Here is a 23258-nt window from a genome sequence, read left to right as displayed (position 1 = left end):
GGGCCATTTGGCTGCTGCTGCTGCTGTCCTCCTTGTTGGGGTGGTCCCTGCTGGTTTCCAGGACGAGAGGGCCCATTTGGTTGTTGCTGCTGCTGTCCTCCTTGTTGGGGTGGTCCTTGCTGGTTTCCAGGACGAGGGGGGCCATTTGGCTGCTGCTGCTGCTGTCCTCCTTGCTGAGGTGGTCCCTGCTGGTTTCCAGGACGAGGGGGGCCATTTGGCTGCTGCTGCTGCTGCTGGCCTCCTTGCTGAGGTGGTCCCTGCTGTGGTCCTTCCTGCTGGTTTCCATTACCAGCAGGGGGTCTAGGTCTGAATTCTCCATTAGGTGCTCCCTGAGGCTGCTGGTGCTGTTTCTGGCTTTGTACCTCAATACCTGTATGGATATGACAGAAGAATGCACGAGCTTAGTGGTAGGAAAAAATCCCCTTTCCATTTCCCTGTATTGTCTTATCACATAGACCATTTCTACCAGGAGGATCCTACCACTGCCAGCCTCCACATGTCCTGTCCCTCCTTATGAAGAAGAGCTCCTCTCAACAGTATACAAATCAGATGGAGCACCTCACATCTGGCTCCTGGAACAAGCTCTTATCCTTAGGTATCAAAAGAGAAGGTTTTGGCTATGTCCAATCACAGAAGAGAAACAAAATGAAAGGTTGTTAATATCAGTTATGCTGCCAGTTATATATTTGGACATAGTCATAAGGGCCTACTAGACCTACATGGGGACATTGTAAGGCAGAGAAGAGAAACACAAAGTCGTGGCCCATAGGATCCCCTAAAGAGCTGTAGCAAATTTTGGATCAACCACAGGGACTCAGTTGAGTGAAGAAAAAAGACCAGACAATTATGTCTGTGCATTTCATCCTGAAACAATACAATGCATGAGAGAATCAGCAGGGAAGAATAAGGCTGGTAAGTGACTCAGAGTACCACGGAGGAGCAAGAATTAGGACCCTTCCCCTCATGCATCATCTCCCAGCAGTCACTTCTCCTGGGGAACAGGCAGCCTAATGGGGGCTCCCTTGTTTCCAAGTTGGTAGTCCTGTACATGGACTTCAGTTCTGGGTATGGGAGGGTTTGCCTTAATCTTTGGGAGAACTATCATTTAGTCATTCTCCCAAAGAAAAATGATGATAATATGACTTAGAATAATGGTATAATTCCTAAGGAAGTGTAGGAAGAAAAACTTGATTGAGGGTAATTTAGGCTTAAAGGGACAGTAGGGACAAAGTCTTTAAAATTGACCTCAAGGAAGTAAAACCAAAGGAAGGGAAAACTTGGTCACCAAGAGTCCTATAGGAAAGTGTGACTTCTACCCATAATCTTTACAACCTATAAGTGAGCTCACTCATCACTCTTTGAGATACTGTGGACACTGTAGGGATCAGTAGTGTGTGATTAGTGGCTGCTATGCTGAGTCTTAACCATTTCATACACATTTAATCAAACAACTATATTTTGTCCTTCTTAGAATCCCTCAAAACTTACTGCTAATATTTGTTAAATATTCTGGGTAATTCAGTGTCATGTTTTGTCATCATTCTATCCTTTTCTCCAAAAATTTTCCTTCCATTCACAAGCTTTCTCAAGAGAGGAACCAGCAGTAACATTTAGCCACTTCTTATAGCATATTGCAATATTGAACATGGGTGAGAGAAAATGTGAAAATTGGGCCCTGGTTTTTCTATCTCTTTATGTGGACAGAGTATAATTGTTGTCTGGTCTTCAACTCTGAAGATATGTCTCCCTCCATCCTCACCCATGCACACAACATCAAGGCTGCCGGCGCCCACTTGTATTCCAATAATGACATGTGGTCTTCACAACCTGACCGCCACATTCAGTCTTGCTCTCAGCAGTTCCATCCTTATAGCACAGAAACTTTTCTGCAAGATAATATTTACTTTACCATACTTCTAGTCAAACCATTCCCTTTTATTTTAAGTAAAATCTAAGACTTTGATGTAGAATGAGGACTGATCTCCTGTTGTAATAGATCTGCAGTCCAGTGTTTCTTCTCATCTCCTTCCTTCTCTCCTTCCCTCTCTCTCTCTCCAGTGTGGTCTCCTAGGCCCCCAGCAGAATCAAACCCCAGCCCTACCCACCACCACCAGCTGCATTCCCTTATACCTTCGCTTGAACTCTGAGTTGGGCTCAGGGCCAGCAAGGCCACCGTGAGCAGGACCACCAGCATCTTGGAGGAGGCTCTGATGTTGCTCCCACGTCTGTGCTGGGGGTAGCTCGGTGGCTCCCTTTTTAAGGAGGAGCAGAACAGTGGTGCCTTTGATCTCCATGCTGGGTGACCTCACATCTGACACACTAGGATGTCTTGCATCCCTGCTTTCTTTTTGGGACCCCAGCCCAGCAGGATGGATTGGGAAAGAGGTTGTCAGTGGCTCCTTTCTAGGAGGTACAGTATGTGACTTGGGCATGTGTTGAAGGAAGCTGGCTGAGCATTCAGCACAGATATTACAATGCAAATTGCATCAGTATTTTAACCAGTCTGGTTGATGAGAGGGTGAGTGTGTCTTCATATTGGGTGTTGTGAGCAGGGGGACAGTTGTAGTGCCCAAATGTGTACATTTGTATCAGCACCAAAATTAGAGATGGTCGCTATGTCTGAGTGTTTTCATAGTCCACACACCATAAAGCATGATGTTCACGTCCCCATGTATGGTATTTAGCTAAAGTTTTGATGATTTAGGGTTCATTTCTGTTGAACCCTGTAATGGATTGGGAACACCACAAGGACACATAGTGAACATTGACCCTCGGCCTGCTCAGAACCAGAAAGGTTGTTCAGGATTCACTGGGTCTGTTCTAATGAGGATGCCTGGGTGCTGTTGATACATTACGCATGCCCTAAAACATTATGTTCTTATTGATATCCCTGGATGTTATTAAAGCAAAAGTGGTCACAGGAACCACAGGGGGTTTTCACAACCCAGCAATGTGAATGCACAGTCCCTAGAGGAACTATGAATTTTGGATATTTCAGCCTCCTCTAGGCTCCTGTCCTTGTGTAGAATGTTCTATAAGATGCATTTGAGCCTCATTTTTTCTAGGAAACGTTATTGATTATCCCAGTAAAAGTCCATTTGCCACAATTATGCACTAGAATGAGGTACTTCAGTGATGTATATTCTCACATGTGTGTAGTATTTAACTAAAGTTTTGATAATTTAGTGGTCATTCCTGCTCAGATATGTAATGGGTTAGGATACTACAGCAACACATGGTAACTCTCATTTGACCCTAAGTCTGCTCTGATTGCCCATAATTCAAAGGATCATGTTCCAATTAGGGAGGTCTTCTTATTATAGAAGCATGAGGCCTAAATATTTTATATTAATATCCTTGAATATTATCAAAGCAAAAGTGACCACAGAAACCCCATGGAATTTCCACAGCAGAGAAATATGAATATACATTCCTAGAATAAACAATGCTGTTCCGTGTCTATCAGACGCATTTCCAGCTCTACCCTTTTCCAGATGGTCCCTGTTGTTTGGGGCATTTTATATTCCAGGAAATAATTGTTAGACACTGCCACTGTTATTGATAATATCCATACAGTTATATGAGGGGGTCTGATAGCACCTCCAAAGTCTCCATTGTATTGCAATCGTCTTCTGATTCATGGTCCTATTCTATGCTATTTTCACAATTTCATTTTCACCAGAGAACTTTCTCTGCAGTTTTTGAAAAGCAATCCTTCCTTCTCTCCTTTCAAATCTGACTTTTTGGAATGTTGTGTTCTGATCCAATCCTCCCTGTGTTTATTTATCATCTTATGTTGTTTTTTTCCCATTTCATTGTTGAAGAATACTTTTATCTAATCTTCTAAGTCAGTTTCCATTCTATTTTTTCACAAAAGTCATTTCATTTTTTCTTTTTTCAAAATTTGGTAACAAGGGATTGTTCTTCAATCAGGTCTCCTTTGGGTCCCTGCATTGTCTGTCCACTATTCACCTGCATTTTATTCTATCATATCCACCAGTTATCTGCTCATTCTTCCTACTGAAGATCTACATTGACCTGTAAAATCAGATCTGCTTCTCATCATTTCAGTTCTTTAATCCTTGAGGAACTGTGCAAGTTTTACAGCACTGGAAACAAATTGGGAAAGTTTGGAGGTAAGGCAGGAAAGGCCATGTAGAAATCCGAGAGACAGGCCCCTTTTCTTGTGTGAATGACTGGGACCTCTACTGTGTAAGCAAGTGTCTGTTCTGGTCCTTTGTGTAGAGATGCAGAGAATATTGAGCAAGGCCTCCTGAACACTGGGGTTGGCTCCAGATAATGTGACCCTTGGAAGAGGACCAGGCTACTGCCCCATCTCCCCCCACTGCCATAATCATGGATGTATTCTGAAGAAAGTATATATCAGTAGTGGGCAATTCTTCACTGATGATGTGTAAAGTGCAGTAGTTCTCCATGGATGTGAACTTATTGGGAGACACAGTAAAGTTGCTTCCATATGGCATGACCCTGTATTGTCATGATTGGTTTTGATTTCCACAGACACTACATAAGAAGGGAATTAAGTGGTGAGTGGTCCTCACTAAGTGGCTGATAGTTGACCTTCAGGTGGGAAAGGAAGGCGAGAGAGAAGGAGCAGAGGGAAGAACCAGGCAGATATTCTCACTCTGTTTGTGCAGCTATAGAAATGCAGGTCCTGGTGCTCACCAGACCTTGTCCTCGGCCTGGCAGGTCCTGGCACAGGGCAGGTGATTCTTCCAAATGTTATTTGGCTAAGGCCCTTTCTCTGACCTTCTCTGGTGTCAACAATGTATGAATGGGACTAATGTCATGAAAGAAAAATACCACCTTAGACCTCACTAGACACATCCAAACTGAAGTTATGGAAGAGCTGACAGGGAGGACACTCAGGAAGGGAGGGGTTGAAGCACTGAACAAGCCTGCAGCAGGCTCTTGGGGAGATTCAGTGAGTGGATGCCCTCAATCAATACTGTTGTCTGAAATAGGTACTGAACACTTAACATGCTAGCAATAAAATTCAAGATTTCCACATCTGAATTCCTGTTCTCCTTCATGTTAGGTTGTCTGCTAAAATCATGCACAGACTGGGTGATTTAGCAACAGAAAGTTATTTCCTTACAGATTTGGAGGCTACAGGTACACAATTAAGGTGACAGGTTAGGTGTCTTTAGAGGCCTTTTCTAATTTCACAGAGGGTCACCTTTGTGTTGTGTCCTCACGTGGGCCTTTCTCTGTGCCCAAGCATCCCTGCTGTCTCTTTGATGTCCAAATATCCTCCTATAAGGACACAGCCCCAGGCAGATTTGATTGTGTGCCATTCTCTCAGCCTCACTAAAATTTGATCTCCTTTTGTTATTAGGTTTCTTAGTTTTAATTTCTAGTACAGTGCAATTTGAGAGAACACAATCACATAAATACAGTTTTGGGAATCCTCAGTAACTTTCAAGATTGTAAAGGAATCCAGAGACCAAAACATTTGAGAATGACTGTCCTGTATTTTCTGTGATGATTTTAGTTAAATAACAAAAAAGTGTTCATCTACCCTATGAAAAAATTTAATATCTTGATAGCACAGAACACTGTCTAATAGCATTTTTATATTCCCATACCTCTCAGTATCAGGATTGAATTGCACTGTACAGTTGACTCCTATTGAACAGTTGAACAAAAATCTGTTTTTTCCCATTTACCAAAGAGCCAATTCTCTTCTTTCTTATATTTGTGAAACTAGACTTTTGGAGAAAGCAGAATATCCTGTCATATTTTATCATATTGAATTGACCCATGTCAATCTCTTCTGCAAGGTTCAGTCTCCAAATACAGTCTCTATCTGAGGTGCTAGGGTTTAGGTTTCAACATGGGAACTGGGGTTGGGAAAATCAACCCTCAACACTCCCAATCTGTTCTCAGTTAATGAGGGTTGTTGATCTCATTGTTCAAAACCAAAAGTTATTATCTTTTCACTCCCTCATTCAGTGTCAGCTGACAAATCTACTTCCATCTGCTTTCTAATTTGATTCCAAATATTACAACTTGCATAATCTTACCTCAAGTCCCTGCTAGAGTCAATCACACGTGGTCTCCCTCGTGGCTTATCAGTATTGTGCCAACAAAGCCCACTATCCACATAACAGGTAACATTTGTTAAGTACTTGCCACATGCCATTTCTCTTCAGAAACATCTTGCATTGTAGTATAATTAGTATCATTATCACTATTGCACATGAGATGACAGGACACAGGCCAAGGTGGATGTAAAGGCCTTCAGTGTCTAGGAGGCAGACAGACCAGGACCTGCCTTCCTGTGGCTGTGCCCCATTGCTCCCTGCAGTATGTTTGCTTTGAAGTTGAGAGGGAATGAGGCACTCACCTGAGGAGATGGTCAAGGTGAAATGCTTCTTGAGCCTTAATAAGTGAGTGAGAAAAGTTCTCCTCCTAAATAATTGATGTTATCATTGATATGGCCATTTCCATGGACTTCTAGTATTCTGTCACTGTTCTTCATGCAAGGATAATATAGTTTCTCCTTTTACTTTATAATACAAAAATCCTGGTGATGAACATCATGCATGTATTGATTATGCATCTGAAATGAAGTCTTCTATGGAGATGTATTAATATTAGCTTAATTTCTGGATGCTCTTTATCTGGGTTATTCTAAGATTCTTCTAATGACAATGACTAAATTTTAGAAAATAAACAGGGAGATAGGACAAGAGTTTTCTTATCAGACAATGCTGTGGTGCATGACTATAGTCCCAGCTGCTCAGAAGATTGAGACATATTAGTGAGGCTTTAAGCAATTTCAAACAAAAAATAAAAAAAGACCTGGGGTGTGGCTCAATGGTTAAGAAACTATGGATTCAATCCTCTGTACCAAAAAAAAAAAAAAAAAAAAAAAGAAATAAAAAGAGTTTTCTATCCGTTGTGGTTTGGATATGAGGTGTCCCCCAAAAGCTCACATGTGAGGCAACACAAGACGATTCAGAGGACTAATGATTGATTTGTAAGCATCTTAACTCAAACAGTGATTTAATACTGGTAGGGATTAACTGAGTGGTAAAGGGAATGTTAGGGTGTGTCTGGAGGAGATGGTAATTGGAGCGGGATTTGGGGTATATATTTTGTATCTGGAGAGTAGAGTCTCTCTCTCTGCTTCCTGATAATGTGAGCTGCTTCCTTCCACCATACTCGTCCACATGATGTTCAGCTTCACCTGGAGTCCCAAGGAATGGAACTGGCCTTCTATGCAATAAGGCCTCTGAAATCTTGAACCCTCAAATAAACCTTTCTTCCTCTATAATTGTGCTCGTCAGATCATTTAGTCACAGCAGCAAAATAACTGACTAAAACACTGTCAAAGCATGTATTCTGTATCACTTGCCTTGCTTACAGTCTTCTCCCAAAGTGACCTCCTTTTTCCTGCCCTTGTTGGGGAAGTCATGTCCTCAGGGTCTGCAGGCTGGAGAGGGGACACTGCTTCTCATCCCCACAGGGAAGTTCCTGTACGCTCAGACCACCACTGTTTTATTGGTGTCAAGCAGTGTTCTGAACTTTCAGTTACTCTTCCTCTGAGATCATAGAGAAATATTGTCACTACTTCTTCCACATGAGATATGAAGCAAGGCAATTCTCCTTCATAGTTTTATAAAGATATACAAAATGCAGGTAAATAAGTAGCAGGTAAATAAATAAATACAAAGTTCAATTACTGAAGAAAGCTTGTTATTCAAAGTAGTTTGGGGAAAATAAAAAATCCAATTATTTAAAAAATATCTTTTAGTTGTTAATGGACCTTTATTTTATTTATTTATACACAGTGCTGAGAATTAAACCCAGTGCTTCACCACTGAGACAAGTGCTCTACCACTGAGCCACAATACAAACCCCAATCCAATTATTTTTAAAAATTTAGATCTTCACCTCTTAGCATGGTTTCCTCACAGCATGTGGCCAGGATTCCAAGAAAATAAGTTTGAATCACAGGGCACTTCTGTGCCCTAGAATCAAGTCATCTCTTCCTGCTGCTCTGTTGGTTAAGGTGGTTGCAAAAACATCATCAGGTTTCAAGAAAAGGAATCAGATTTCACCCTTTGAAGAGAGGACATCAGGTCCTTGGTAAAATATTATCACTGAAGGAGATGTCCTGCTGTGCCATTCCTCCAAATATGCAATATGCCACACATCCCAATTTCTACTATGTTAACTACAAATGTACATTTTTAAATAATAAAATATGCAGTTGTTCATGTAACTACCAATGTTATCAGAGAGGCATTCAAAGATCTGTTCTTCCATATTTATCATACAATACATATCCTTCCTTGCCTGGCTACATAGTTAAAGATCATTCCATGGTTCCTACCATGTTTCATATTCATGACACTCTATACCTTACAACAACCTTTGTTTGCATTGTGCAAACATTGAAAGTAAAGAACAGAAGCTTAATTTTATGGATTGAATTCACCAGTGCCTTATACTTGTAAGTCAGGACATTTAATAGAAAGAAATATAGAGATAGAGATGAAGTTGGGTGAAAGATACAGAGGGATAGAGGAAGAGTTAAGGTGCAGGAAGAGAGAGGGAGAAAGAGCGAGAAAGAGAGAGAAAGACATAGAGATAGAGGCAGAGAAAGAACATCTTTATTCAAAAGAAATTTTTAAAGTCTCATTTTTTTTCAAGTTACTTTGCTAGGAAGACTTCTGCTTTGTACACTCATAAATTTGAAGAATCTGCTCACTCTTTTTGTTTTTTGTTTTTTTTGGCTTTTTTTTTTTTTTACTGCCTGCATTAAATATAATATGACCATGCTTCAGAATCAGTTGGAAAATTTTCCTAAGATAAATGAGCTTCCTCAAATATTTTTGGAAACCTAGAAACAATATTAAGTAAACATACACTGTTTGCTACTGTAATAGTCTCAACAAATATATTCTCCCATGAGGAACTTGAGTCTATCTGTTGATCATCCAGTGAATTAGCAAAACAAACTTCTCCATAGGTCAAGAAAATCCTTTGTCCTCTTTTGCAAACAGAACCAAAACCTCAACTTTATAAGATACACAATGAATATGGATGGATCTTCAGTTTTTCCTAATTTTATCTTCTATTTAGCTAAATCCAACTTATACTCATATTTTCCTGATTATATCAAATATAATATTTTGCACATTTGTAGAAAAAATTCAGCCCCTTTAATCCATTTTGTCCCATAGACTCAGATGTGGAACACATATACAACTTAAATAATATTCCCCTTACAGTAACTTTGAAATAATTCTTATATGTTAGACATCTGTTTATTTGAGAAAAGTAATGTTAATAACTAAAGCATTTGAAAAATGTATTCCATATATATGAAGTTTTATATACATATATACATACATATAAGCCAGGTTATAATTTCTGACATACTTAGTGCACCTGTGTCAATGTCGAAATATTTACATAATAAAAGCTTAGAATTTTATATGTTAAAACTATGATCCAAAAAATGTTTGCATATTGCATTTGGAAAATCTGAATTTTCTGTAAAACAAACTAAATGATTTGGTGTCCTTCTTTAGAGGATACACCTTCCTAGTCTCTCCATAAAGTGAACAGAAGAAAAAGGGATTTTTAAACCCCAATGACAAGCAATAAGCAATCATGTTACCTGTGCCATGCAGTGTCTCAAGCTTCCATCTGTTTTTATTTTTCTACTTGCAAATTACACAAGAGATCACAAGATTTCAATAATTTCTTCCCCACAAACACATTTCAATAATTAGAGGGGTGTCTAAGATTGTGATAAAAATGAATCTTAAATGTTACCTACAAAAGAAAATTTCTGAATAATCTGATCTATCTGCAGATAATAATATAGTTTATTTTATCCCTGCTCTAAGTTTGTCTGGGCATTGTACCAAGTTGGAGGAATGCAGGAATTGTACATCTGGCTGAAAGAACTATTGATATGTTGTTGATTATGTGTTTTTAATTCTTGCTCTAGAGAATTATTTTCTCGGAAGAATATACTTGCCTTGAAAAATTTTCTTCTGCATCAGTATTTGTGGTGTCCCTACTACATAGTCTGTAGTGAAGGTTAGCTGTGTCTTCTCTGCTTTATAATTCCTGGGACCTCAGAAATGTTCTCACACTGGAGAACAAGAGCAACAGCCTCATTGCCTACACCAAAGTGGTCCTTTCTGGAAAGAGGGACACATGTATTTTCACCACCGGTTATCAGGAATGGAGTTTGAATTGGCAATTATCAACAAACTGAGAATTTCCATTTTTATTAAGATGAGTAATTTCCCCTGATGTTTACCTTAATAATTATGAAATGTCTCCCAGGAGAAAATCTTATATGCTGAAATAGTTGTGCCTAGTACTCACCTCCTCCACGGGGAAGAACTAAGGAAACAAATGAATAACTATTTGTCAAGGAGATTGACTGAGGGAGAAAAATGGAATTCAGCAAGGGAGTGGCAGGGACCCTGTAAAGCATAGAGACTAGCAATTGCAGCATAGAAAAAAGAACAAGGCATGCTTCAACATTGATCCTGTCTCCCTGATTGTAGGGGGCTCTACACTGTCAGAAAAAAAGATAATTAGAAAAGTGCAGTGGTCCTTATCTTCATCACAAATTAGGTATCCCAAGTGCAGGGGATTCAACAGCCTTCATAGGCTTTGTTTGTTTGTGGTACTTGGGATTGAGCTCAGGGACACTTGACCACTGAGCCACATCCTCAGCCCTGTTTCGTTTTTATGTAGAGGCAGGGTCTCACTGAGTTGCTTAGCAAGCCTTGCTTTTGCTGACACTGACTTTGAAGCAGCAGTCCTCCTGCATCAGCCTCCTGAGCTGAGATGTGTGCCCAATTGTGCCTGGTCAAGGGTCTTCATAGGCTATGAATCCAGTTTTGGAGCTACTGAGACATAAGCAGCATAAATAAACAAAAAAGCATGTTACCTGCAAAGATCATAGTGATTCTTCAGATATAGACACTAACAAGAGGGAGTATATGAAATGTACAAAAATACATTTTAAAAAATGATCCTAAGGAAGCTCAGTGTGAATGTAAAAGAATCCAGACAGACATTCCATGAAATAAGAAGGACAATTCATAATGTGAATGAGATAGTCAACAATACATTGAAAACATATGATAGAATCAGGTAAGAAAAAGAGCAGAACAATTCAATATTAGAAAGAAAAATGCAATTGAAATCTCAAACAAAACCTAGAATTAACAGAAGAAAGAATTTATGAACTTGAGGACAGTTATTTTGAATAATTCAGAGACAGTTAAACAAGAAAGAATAAATAATAATGAAGAAAGTCTATGAGATTTATTGGATACCATCAAATTAACAATTTTTCATTATTCATTTTTTAGTTGGAAGATAAAAGGGAGTAGTCATTGAACACTATATAATAATATAACAGCTGAATGCTTCACAAATCTTTGAAATTCCATCGTTTAAAAAAAAAGGTTGGAATAAATCTGCCAAGGCAGACTAACAAGAGAAAGAGAAAAAAGAATCTCTCAATAGTCTGATTGCAATTACTGTAACAAATTCCTGAAATAATTAACTTAAAACAAAGAAAGGTTTATTTTGTTTCACACATTTTTGAAGGTTACAAACTATGGTCAATTGGCACACATTGCATCTTGGCCTAAGGGGTGTCAGTACATCACGTCAGAAGAACTTGGGAGAGGAAGCCTGTTTACCTTATGGCCAGTAGTGAAAGAGAAAGAGGACAGTGCTCAGGTCACAATATTCTTTTCAAGGAAACATGCACAATGACCCAAAGGTCTCTGTAAGATTTACCTCTAAATGGTTGTGCCATGACACAATTGCACTAAGTTGATGACTGACCCTTTAATACAGTTCTTCAAAGGAAATTCAAATACATGCTATAGCAGTATAAAACAAATACTTTTAGATCTAAAGGGATAAACAAATGTGACTAAAATAATAGTCTTCAACACCTCACTTTCAACATTGAACAGACCATTCACACAGAAAAATAACATTTAAACAGAACAGTTGATCTACACTACAGTTCACCTGAATATAAGAGGTATCTAGGGAACATGTTTCACTCAACACCTGAAGAATACACATTCTTCTCAGCACATAGAACATTTCCAATGGTAGAACATCAGTTAGGACACCAAAAAAGTATTTACAAATACTTAAAAATTAAAATCACATCATTTATCCACTGTAATTATACTAGAATGAAACTAGAAATCAGCAACTAAATGAACAATGGCAAGTATACAACACATGGAAATTGATCACCATGGGTATTAAATGTCTAGTGGTTCTCTGAAAACATAAAAAGGGAAATCAACAGAGTGCTGGAGCCAAATAAACAAGACAACACAAAATCTCAAATCTTGTGGAATATAGCATGAGCGGTATAGATATGGAAGTTTATAGCACAAAATCCCTTTACCAAAAATTATAAAAATTCAAATAAACTACCTAACAATGACCCACAACAAGCTAGACAAGAACTAAGCAATCTCCAAATGAGAAGATGGAAAAAATAATAATGATCAGGGAGAAATGAATAAAATTGAAACTTAAACATAGACAAAAGATCAATGAAATAAAAAGTTGGTTCTTTAAAAACATGAACAAAATAAACATAACACCAACTAAAATGAGAAAATTAAAAGAAAACTCAAACAAATAAACTTCAAGATGAAAATGGAGATATTACCACTAATACCACAGAAATAAAAAGGGTCATGTGACAGTGCTATAAACAAGTACACAGTAAACAACTGAAGTCCTGGAAGAAATGGACAAGTTCCAGGACACATGTAACCTACCATGATGAATGAAAAATGAATTGAGAATTTGAATGCACCATCAATGAGTAAGAAGATTAAATCAATAATTAAGATTTCCTTATCAATGGAAAGGGCAGGGTATTACACACTCACTGCAAATTTTACAAAACATTTAAAGAAGAATTACTTCTGATTTTTCTCAAAATAGTTCAAAAAATGGGAAAACAGGGAAACTACCAAACTAGTTCTACGAGGCTAGCATGATTCTCAGAGTAAAACCAGATAAACATACGACAACAACAAAAATTCCAGAGGAGATCCAAGATGGCGGACTAGAGAGAGGCTGCGTTCCTTGTCACTCCATAACTCTGGTTTCAAGCAGAGGATATCTGTTTCTTGGTGAGGCAGTTTTTGATGCTTATGGATCCCCTGCTGTTTACCCCGTTTGTCTGCTGTGATCACCTGCACTCTTGCCGCTTGCCGCTGACCAGCAGGACAAACTACACGTACTCTTCAGAAGTTCATGAAGCAGCTTCCGCTTTATTTGGATAACACCCTCAATATATAAGTAGTATCATGCATAAGCAATTGTAATCAGATATGTCCATCCCATCCTATTAAAGGTCAAGCGATCACAAGCTCAAGCATACATGTAAGATATATCTGTCCACGCCCTAAGCGGCTGAACTAATTTCATACAGCCAATGGTAAACGCTTCCTGTTTTTCTCAAGGTGCATTCAGCATGCCCTTTGGCTCTCTGCCAGTCGCCATCTTGTATGCATGTGGCGTAACCCTGGGCCCTGGGTCTCGCCCGCGACAACTCTGCCAGCATATTGACGCCTTTTTTGAGTGCAGGTTGCTGACTGTCAGGCGCCTATCATCCGCCATTTGCCTGCTTCTCGCCTGTCCATCGCCTGCCTTACACCTATCCATCACCCAACACATGAGGTTCACCTCCAGATCATCCGACAACAGTCAGCAAACTGATTGCCATCCGCCAGTGAAGCACCAGCTGCCTGCTGTTGCCTGGAAGTTCACTGTTACAGTACCTGCAGGTTTGATTACATTTGGCTGCTGCCATTTTGAGACAACAGCTAGGCCCCATAGGACCCTGGCCAGACTGACTGAGCCCCGTCTCCAGGAGCCCTCAGCCCAACTGATCACTCCCTGCCTCTGGGGCCCTCACATCGAATGACTGCTCCCTGCCGCCAGGAACACCCAGACCAACTGACTGCGCCCTATCACCGGAACCTCAGACCAACTGATTGCACCCAACCTCCAGGATCCCACACCATACCAAACACGCCCAACTTCCAGGAACCCTGCCTGACCAAACGCATCCCGCCTCCAGGAACTCCAGCTGACCATGGCCACATCCTGAGCTGCAGCTCCCCATTTGCCAACACATTTCCAAGTCAGAGCGGCCATCTTGAATAATCCTGGAAGTCATAGCTCTGATCTTTAGGTGGGGCAAATCCCATCCTGAGATGCCTGCTGGAGACTTGAAGCTCATTGTCAGGTACCTCTCATGAATCAGGCTACTGAAGACTGGGAGGTTTGATTACTATATGACTGTTATACTGTAGATTTTCTTTTTTGTCCTTATTGAAAAATTATAAGTTTTTATTTCTTTACTTTTCTTGCTCTCTTTTCCTTTTGTTTACCTGTTCCCTCAGAATCTCTTTCTCCCTTTTTGCATGCTAACATCCAATTTCTTTTGGTTGCACTCTCACACTTTCTATTATCTAGATCTTCTTTCTTTTAATTATCCCATTAACAGCTACATTCTACATCCCTCTACATCCTCTATGTCCTCCATTTGAAATTGCAGACCTTATTACAAATCTGTTTGTTTTACTGAAGATAATATTTGAACTCATTCTGTTTATATGACAATATTGTTATTGTCCTCATAGGGGCTATTTGGTCTAGGATGGCATAGTGTCTGAATTGGGCACTGCTAATATTGATCTCCCCTTAAAGAAAAGGTGTTGGAAACCTATAGGGCCACTATAAACCTATAGGGGTAAATCTGCAATACCCCAGTTCTGCACTGCTAGAGGGGAAGATACATGAACAACATGAAAAAACAAGGGAAGAAAATGATCCAAACAAATCTAGATTCTATATTAATAGAATCCATGACAGTATGTAAGAAGAAATGTCAGAAAAGGACTTCAGATTATACATGAATAAGATGATTTGTGAAGCAAAGGATAAGATAAGAGAGCAAATGCAGGCAATGAATGATAATACCAATAAGCTGACAGAGCAACTGCAGGAAGCAAAAGATCATTTCAACAAAGAGATAGAGATTCTCAAAAAAACCGAACAGAAATCCTTGAAATGAAGGAAACAATAAACCAAATAAAAAACTCAATGGAAAGCATCACCAAAAGACTAGACCACTTGGAAGACAGAACCTCAGACAATGAAGACAAAATATTTAATCTTGAAAATAAAGTTGCCCAAACAGAGAAGATGGTAAGAAATCATGAACAGAATCTCCAAGAACTGAGGGACATCATGAAAAGACCAAAATTAAGAATTATTGGAATTGAGGAAGGCACAGAGATACAAACCAAAGGAATGAACAACCTATTCAATGAAATAATATCAGAAAATTTCCCAAACCTAAAGAATGAAATGGAAAATCAAATACAAGAGGCTTACAGAACACCAAATGCACAGAATCACAACAGATCTACACCAAGGTACATTATACTGAAAATGCCTAACATTCAAAATATAGATAGGATTTTGAAAGCCACAAGAGAAAAGCATCAGATTACATATAGGGGGAAAACAATACAGATAGTAGCAGACTTCTCAACCCAGACACTAAAAGCTAGAAGGGCCTGGAACAACATATTTCAAGCTCTGAAAGAACATGGTTGCCAACCAAGAATCCTATATCCAGCAAAACTAACCTTCAGATTTGAAGATGAATAAAATCCTTCCATGATAAACAAAAGTTAAAAGAATTTACAAATAGAAAGCCTGCACTACAGAATGTTCTCAACAAAATATTCCGTGAGGAGGAAATGAAAACAACAATGTAGGTCAGCAAAGGGAGGAACTACCTTAGAGAAAACCCACTCAAAGGAGAAACCAAGCCAACTTAAAAACCAAAAGTAAGTCAAATGATTGGGAATATGAATCATATCTCAATAATAACCCTGAACGTTAATGGCCTAGACTCATAAATCAAAAGACATAGACTGGCAAGATGGATTAAAAAGAAAGACCCAACAATATGATGCCTGCAAGAGACTCATCTCATAGAAAAAGACATCCACAGACTAAAGGTGAAAGGATGGGAAAAAAACTACCACGCACATGGACTCAGTAAAAAAGCAGGGGTTCCATCCTTATATCAGATAAAGTGGACTTCAAGCCAAAGTTAGTCAGAAGGGATAAAGAAGGACATTGCATATTGCTTAAGGGAACCATAAATCAGGAAGACATAACGATAGTAAATATTTTTGCCCCAAACAATGGTGCATCCCTGTACATCAAACAAATCCTTTTCAATTTCAGGAATCACATAGACCACAACACAATAATTCTGGGTGACTTTAATGCACTGCTGTCACCACTAGATAGATCTTCCAAACAAAAACCAATCAGAGGAACCACAGAACTCAATAACACAATAAATAACCTAGACTTAATAGACATATATAGAATATTTCATCCATCAACGAGCAGATTCTCTTTCTTCTCAGCAGCACATGGAACCTTCTTGAAAATAGATCATATGTCATGCCACAAAGCAGCCCTTAGGAAATGCAAAAAAAATAGAGATACAGCCTTTTGTTCTATCAGATCACAATGGACTGAGGGTAGAAATCATTGACAAAATAAAAAAGAGAAATTACTCCAACACCTGGAGACTAAATAATATGCTATTGAATGAAACATGGATAACAGAAAACATCATGGAGGAGATTAAAAAATTCTTAGAGGTCATGAGAATGATGATACAACATATCAAAATCTCTGGGATACTATGAAAGCGGTACTAAGAGGAAAATTCATTGCATGGAGCACATTCCAGAAAAGAATGAATAGTCAACAACTAAATGACCTAACATTACAGCTCAAAGCCCTTGAAGAAGAAGAACAGAATAACAGCAAAAGTAGTAGACGACAGGAAATTATTAAAATCAGAGCTGAAATCAATGAAATTGAAACAAAAGAAACAATTCAAAAAATTGACAAAAGAAAAAGTTGGTTCTTTGAAAAAGTAAACAAAATAGACAAATCCTTAGCCACACTAACATAGAACAGGAGAGAGAAAACTCAAATTACTATACTTCGGGATGAAAAAGGAAATATCACGACAGACACCACTGAGATACAGAACATAATGAGAAGCAACTTTGAAAATCTGTATTCCAACGAAATAGGAACTACCGAAGTCATTGACAAATTTCTAGAGACATATGCTCCTCCCAAACTGAACCAGGAGGACATACACAATTTAAACAGAACAATATCAAACAATGAAATAGAAGAAGCCATTAAAAACCTACCCTCCAAGAAAAGCCCAGGACCAAATGGATTCTCAGCTGAGTTCTACAAGACCTTCAAAGATGAACTCATTCCAATACTTCTCAATGTATTCCAGGAAATAGAAAAGGAGGGTACCCTGCCAAACTCATTCTATGAAACTAATATCACCCTCATACCCAAACCAGGTAATGACACATCAAGGAAAGAAAATTTTAGGCCAATATCCTTGATGAATATAGATGCAAAGATCCTTAACAAAATATTGGTAAATCATATCCAAAAAACATATTAAGAAAATCGTGCACCACAATCAAGTGGGGTTCATCCCTAAAATGGAATGATGGTTTAACATCTGTAAATCAATAAACGTAATCCATCATGTAAATAGACTACGGATAAAAATCATATAGTTATTTCAATTGATGCAGAAAAAGCATTTGACAAAATACAACACCCCTTCATGCTCAAAACACTAGAAAAAATAGGGATAGTAGGAACATACCCGAACATTGTAAAGGTTATTTATGCTAAGCCCATGGCTTAGCATAAGAATAACATCATTCTTAATGAAAACAAACTGAAACCATTCCCTTTAAAAACGGGAACAAGACAGGGATGTCCTCTTTCACCACTTCTATTCAATATTGTCCTCGAAACTCTAGCCAGAGCAATTAGACAGACTAAACAAATTAAAGGGATACGAATAGGAAAAGAGGAACTCAAACTATCCCTATTTGCTGATGACATGATTCTATATGTAGAGGATCCAAAAAACTCCTCCAGAAAACTTCTCCACCTCCTCAATGAATTCATCAAAATAGCAGGCTATAAAATCAACATGCATAAATCTAAAGCGTTTTTATACACAAGTGATGAAACATCTGAAAGGGAGATGAGGAAAACAACTCCATTTGCAATAGTCTCAAAAAGATAAAATAATTTGGGAATCAATCTAACCAAAGAGATAAAAGATCTCTACAATGAAAAACATCGAAGAAAGAAATTGAGGAAGACCTTAGAAGATGGAAAGATCTCACATGTTCTTGGATAGGCAGAATTAATATTGCCAAATGGCCATAATACCAAAAGTGCTCTACAGATTCAATGCAATTTCAATTAAAATTCCAATGATATACCTAACACAAATAGAGCAAGCAATCATGAAATTCAACTAGAAGAATAAGAAACCCAGAATAGCTAAAGTAATCCTTAGCACGAAGAATGAATCAGGGGGTATCGCAATACCAGAAATTCAACTATACCACAAAGCAATAGTAACAAAAATGGCATGGTATTGGTACTAAAATAGACAGATTGATCAATGGTACAGAATAGAGGAAATGGACACAAACCCAAATAAATAATTTTCTCATACTAGACAAAGGTGCCAAAAATATGCAATGGAGATAACATAGCCTCTTCAACAATTGGTTGAATGGAGGCAAGAATGGAGGAAGGAAGGACTGTATAGAGGGAAAAGAGGGGTGGGTGGGGTGGGGGGGAAAGGGGAAAAATGGTAGAATGAATCAAACAACATTGCCCCGTGTAAATTTATGATTCACGAATGGTATGCCTTTACTCCATGTACTGAGAATCAAAATGTATCCCATTTGTTTACAATAAAAAAAAAAAAAAACAAAGGACAAATGATCTCACTGATAAGCGAATGATGACACATAATGGGGGTGGGAGGGGGGCAGGAATGGAGGAAGGAGGGAAAAGAGGGGTGGGAGGAGTGGGGGGAAGGAAAAAATAACAGAACGAATCAAACATCATTATCTTATGTAAATGTATGATTACACAAATGGTATGGCTTTACTTCAAGTACAAACAGAAACATCATATAACCCATTTGTTTACAATAAAAATAAATTTAAAAAAATTGCAGAGCAATACCTAGGATGAATACATACGCAACATTTCTCAACAAAATACTATCAAACAAAAATCCAAGAACGTATCAAAAATTTTGTACTAATACGTGGTGTTTATTCTAAGGACACGAGAATGACTCAGAATTGGAATGCATACTCACACACTAGAAAAGTTAATATTATTAAAATATTCATACGACCCCACAAACATCCACGGAAAAATGCACCCAAAACAAAATACCAAGAACATTCTTGACAGAGGATGAAAACACAATCCTAAAAATCATACAGAACAAGAGATGACTCTCTCATGAGGATCCAAAATTCCTGAGTATAAAGAGCAAACCTGGAGGCATCACATTATCAAACATCAAATCACACTTCAGAGAAATAGTATCCAAAACAGTATGATATTGACATGAAAAATTCACAAATACACCAGTATAACACAATAGAAAACCCCAACATTAAACCAGGCACTTGAGTCAACTTAACTTTCTTGAAAGGATCAAGAACATACATTGGAGAAGGGACGCCTCTTCAATACTTGGTGCTGGAAAAACTGGACACACGTGCAGAAGAGTGGAACTAGATCTCCATCTTTTTTCAAATGCAAAATCTACTCAGAATGGATCAAGTACACAAATGTAATGAAACTGTGAAGGTGCCAGAGGAATACACAGGGAACACACTTGAAGACATTGGTGGAAGTAAAGACTTGCTGGAAAAGATCAACAAAACTTTTTTGGTCATTTGTGTTTTCTTTTAGATTCACAAGTTTGGAACCCACACTGACCATGGCAAAATAAACAGCAAGATTCATAAACAACTCTGGCATCCACCCGTCTGAGACATGCTTCCTTTCCTTCACAAAAGCACACATAAAAGTCTCAAGCACAAGGTAGAGGGAAAGATGTTTGACACACCATCTTCCATGCTGGCTTGTTATTAATAAATTTCTCCGATCATGTTGTTTTTCCAATCATTGGTTTTATCAGAGGGTAGCAGCATTGGATCTTTCTTGGTTGCAATTTCTATATTTGTGTCTTTCCTTTTCTTAGTAAATGAAGCAAATGTTTTATTGTCTGTGTCTATCACCCTGGTACAACAAATTTCTAAACAAATTTAAACTTCAGAAGAAGCTCACTCTTCACTCTAGAGGACTGCACACCTGCAGAAAACTATCATATGGGGATGGCATTCCTAGCTGAGGAGAAAGAGCTGGGTGGAGTCGATTGTGACAGATGGGGCAGGGACATCTTATTAACAGCTTCCTATTTGGAAAGGGTTCAAAATACTCATTGATATTGAGTTTTGAATTTGGGTTTTTTTTTTTCCTACAATGAGATAATAACTTGCTTATTTGTCTTGGATTAGTACAAGAATAATTTAGTTCTCTGGTAGTTTTTTCCTAGTCAGAATCCAAAATTTCACAGGTACCATAGGAAAGCATCACATGAACCTATAGACTAGATTATTTTTATCTTTATTGATGTAAGCAATGACATCAATTTAATAGTTTAAAATTGCAAATCTATTATCCTGAGTTCTGCAGTTCAGAAGTCAAATATGGTCCTCCACTGTCTGAGAGTGATGTGTCAGCAGGCTGTGTTCCCTGCTAGAGAGTCTAGGAAGAGTCAGTGTGAGGTTCACCCCCACTCCTTGACTCCTTCCCCGCCTTCTTCAAGCTCAGCTGAGGCTGGTTTTCATCACATCATTTCCATTTCACTCAGGCAATGACACTTTTTCCTCCCTCTGTCACATTTAAGGAGCCTGTGATTACATCAGTCCCAGCCCTGGATAATCCAGAATATTATCTCTAGTTGGAAGTTCACTGATGAGTAACATTAATTCCCCCTTTGTCATGTCATTTCACATATTTACAGGTTCCAGGAATGAGGATATGGACATCTTTGGGTGGACAATGCTTTCCTACCAGAACGGGGCAGGATATCTGACCCTTCTCAACTTCATTTCAGTCTTTACTGGAGATAATTTCTAATGCTTTGGTAAAGTAGGAATGAGATATTTGCAAGAGGATATATATGACTTCATATAAAATTTGTATGGTATGTCATAGTAGTACTTTGTTATACATATGTGAAATCATGTATGTGACAAACTAAAATAGTGCAAGTTTTCTTTGAAGTGGTTCTCCATTTGTACAGTAGGGACCATTTGTTCTTTGGTGTGAGGTAAACACTTGAAAATGAGAATATGTGGATTCTCATCACCTCTGTTGCAGACTGTGTGATATTATCACTTACAAACATAGTTCCTCCTGTGAAATGAGGTAGGGTCGGTCCACCTGAAAATTCCTTTTTGACTCCCTTAATGTACATATTAACAGCAATTAATAATAATACTTGGCATAATTTATGTACACAATTAGTTATTAGTTGATACCAGAGACAAATATCCCAAGTGGCTCACAGTGTTACACAACATGCAGTGAATCCCTCAGTGTTGAGGCGAGCTGCCCCAGAGCACATCAGATGTTGCAATCCTTATGTCCAGTAAGTCTCCATCCAGCCTCTTGCCTTGGGTATTTTTTTTTTTCCTAAATGGAAAAAGAACTCCAAAGCTTCTCCAGACCTCCTTTCACAAGATGAACACTTTGTTCTGTCTGTCACCATTTTTCCAGTTTCTCTTCTCAGTTTGTTTTTAATTTCAGGTAGATTTCAGTTTGGAAATGTATGATGAACCATTTGGACAATTTGCAATATTGGACCACAGGAGCCCTGGTGGTCACATATTAGTGTCTATCCAGAATGAAATAAACAACTTTATTCCATATGCCATTGTTCAATTACAAGTTTCTGTCCAAAGAGTAATTAGATACCCAAACTGGAGAGTTGAACAATGCAATTAGTCATCCCTGTCTGAGTGGGAGTTGAAATAATGGGCTGTGATTGGGTGCACCAGAAAGAGTGTTAACTATGAGGAGGAGTAAGGTCCTTGAGATAGGACCTTAGAGCAAAGGATGAAGGCCCCAACCCCTGTCCTACTTAGCTCAGATACCTGTGAAGGCCTCCCTTGCCTGGAAAGGATTACCCTAGGAGCCTTTCATGGCTTATTCACAGTATGTACAAGATTTCTACAATAGGAGTAAATGTAGAACACTAATGAATTTTAACAAAAATAAGTTGCATAAAATGTTAATTAAATATCACTTAGCATAAATTTGTACTGCCTACTTATAAATATTGGGTCGATATTGGCAATGGTGTATACTTTTATGTTTCTTTAATCTAGAACCAGCACTTTTAATTTTCAACAGATTTAAAAATTTTTAACTATTTATATTTGATTTAATTATTGATATGTTGGATTGTAACCTTCAATTTTCCTTCATGATTTCTATTTATTTCATTACTACTGTTTATGTTTTCTGCCTTCCTGGGTATTATTTTGACATTTTTTCATGTATCCACTTTTAATTGTCTCTATCATTTTTATCTATATCACTTCACTCAGATTGTTTTAAAGGATTTTGTAGTTTTTATATCATATAGGTATATATCTATATATGCATAGTATCAAACTACTCACAATCTGATAGTGTCAACTTTTAGAATTTTGAATGAAGTAATGAAATCTTATCTACCTTTTATCCCTGTATACTGCTATGTGCCTAATATAATTATGTATAATACAATAAGCTCTCTGTATCCACGCATTATAAATTCTCTCATTCAACCCTATGTGGATCTAAAATATTTGCAAAAATAATTTGTATGCCTTGAACACGTACAGATTCTTGTTCTCATACTTTTTCCCTAAACAATTATAATAAAACACACATTTACATAGTATTTGTGTAATTTTATGTATCACAAATAAGCTTGAGATATTTAAAGTATATGCGAGGATGTACATAGGTTATATGCATGTGTTTGCTGTTTTAGATAAGAAACCTGTGCATCTACACAATTTGATACATGGACCTATTCTCCATGTACATAGGTTATATGCATGTGTTTTGCTGTTTTAGATAAGAAACCTGTGCATCTACACAATTTGATACATGGACCTAGGAATGATTGTTTATCTCTATCTACACTCTAGTAA

General features: G+C 38.1%; 1 protein-coding gene across 1 annotated transcript in view; it reads right to left on the bottom strand.

Annotated features, from left to right (window-relative positions):
- The window catches only part of LOC124982795 (altered inheritance of mitochondria protein 3-like), a 94494-nt gene that overhangs the window by 48722 nt on the left and 22514 nt on the right, over nucleotides 1–23258 (bottom strand). Inside the window, exons 3-4 of the mRNA XM_047549715.1 lie at nucleotides 2102–2252; nucleotides 65–370 (exon numbers count right to left, since the gene is read on the bottom strand). Coding sequence (XP_047405671.1) covers nucleotides 65–370; nucleotides 2102–2252 — 457 coding nt within the window. The remainder of the gene's footprint in view (nucleotides 1–64; nucleotides 371–2101; nucleotides 2253–23258) is intronic.

This window comes from Sciurus carolinensis, chromosome 4, assembly GCF_902686445.1.
Source record: "Sciurus carolinensis chromosome 4, mSciCar1.2, whole genome shotgun sequence".
NCBI lineage: Eukaryota > Metazoa > Chordata > Mammalia > Rodentia > Sciuridae > Sciurus > Sciurus carolinensis.
The sequence above is the reverse complement of the archived record's forward strand: the minus strand, read 5'-3'. Positions and strand labels throughout refer to the sequence as shown.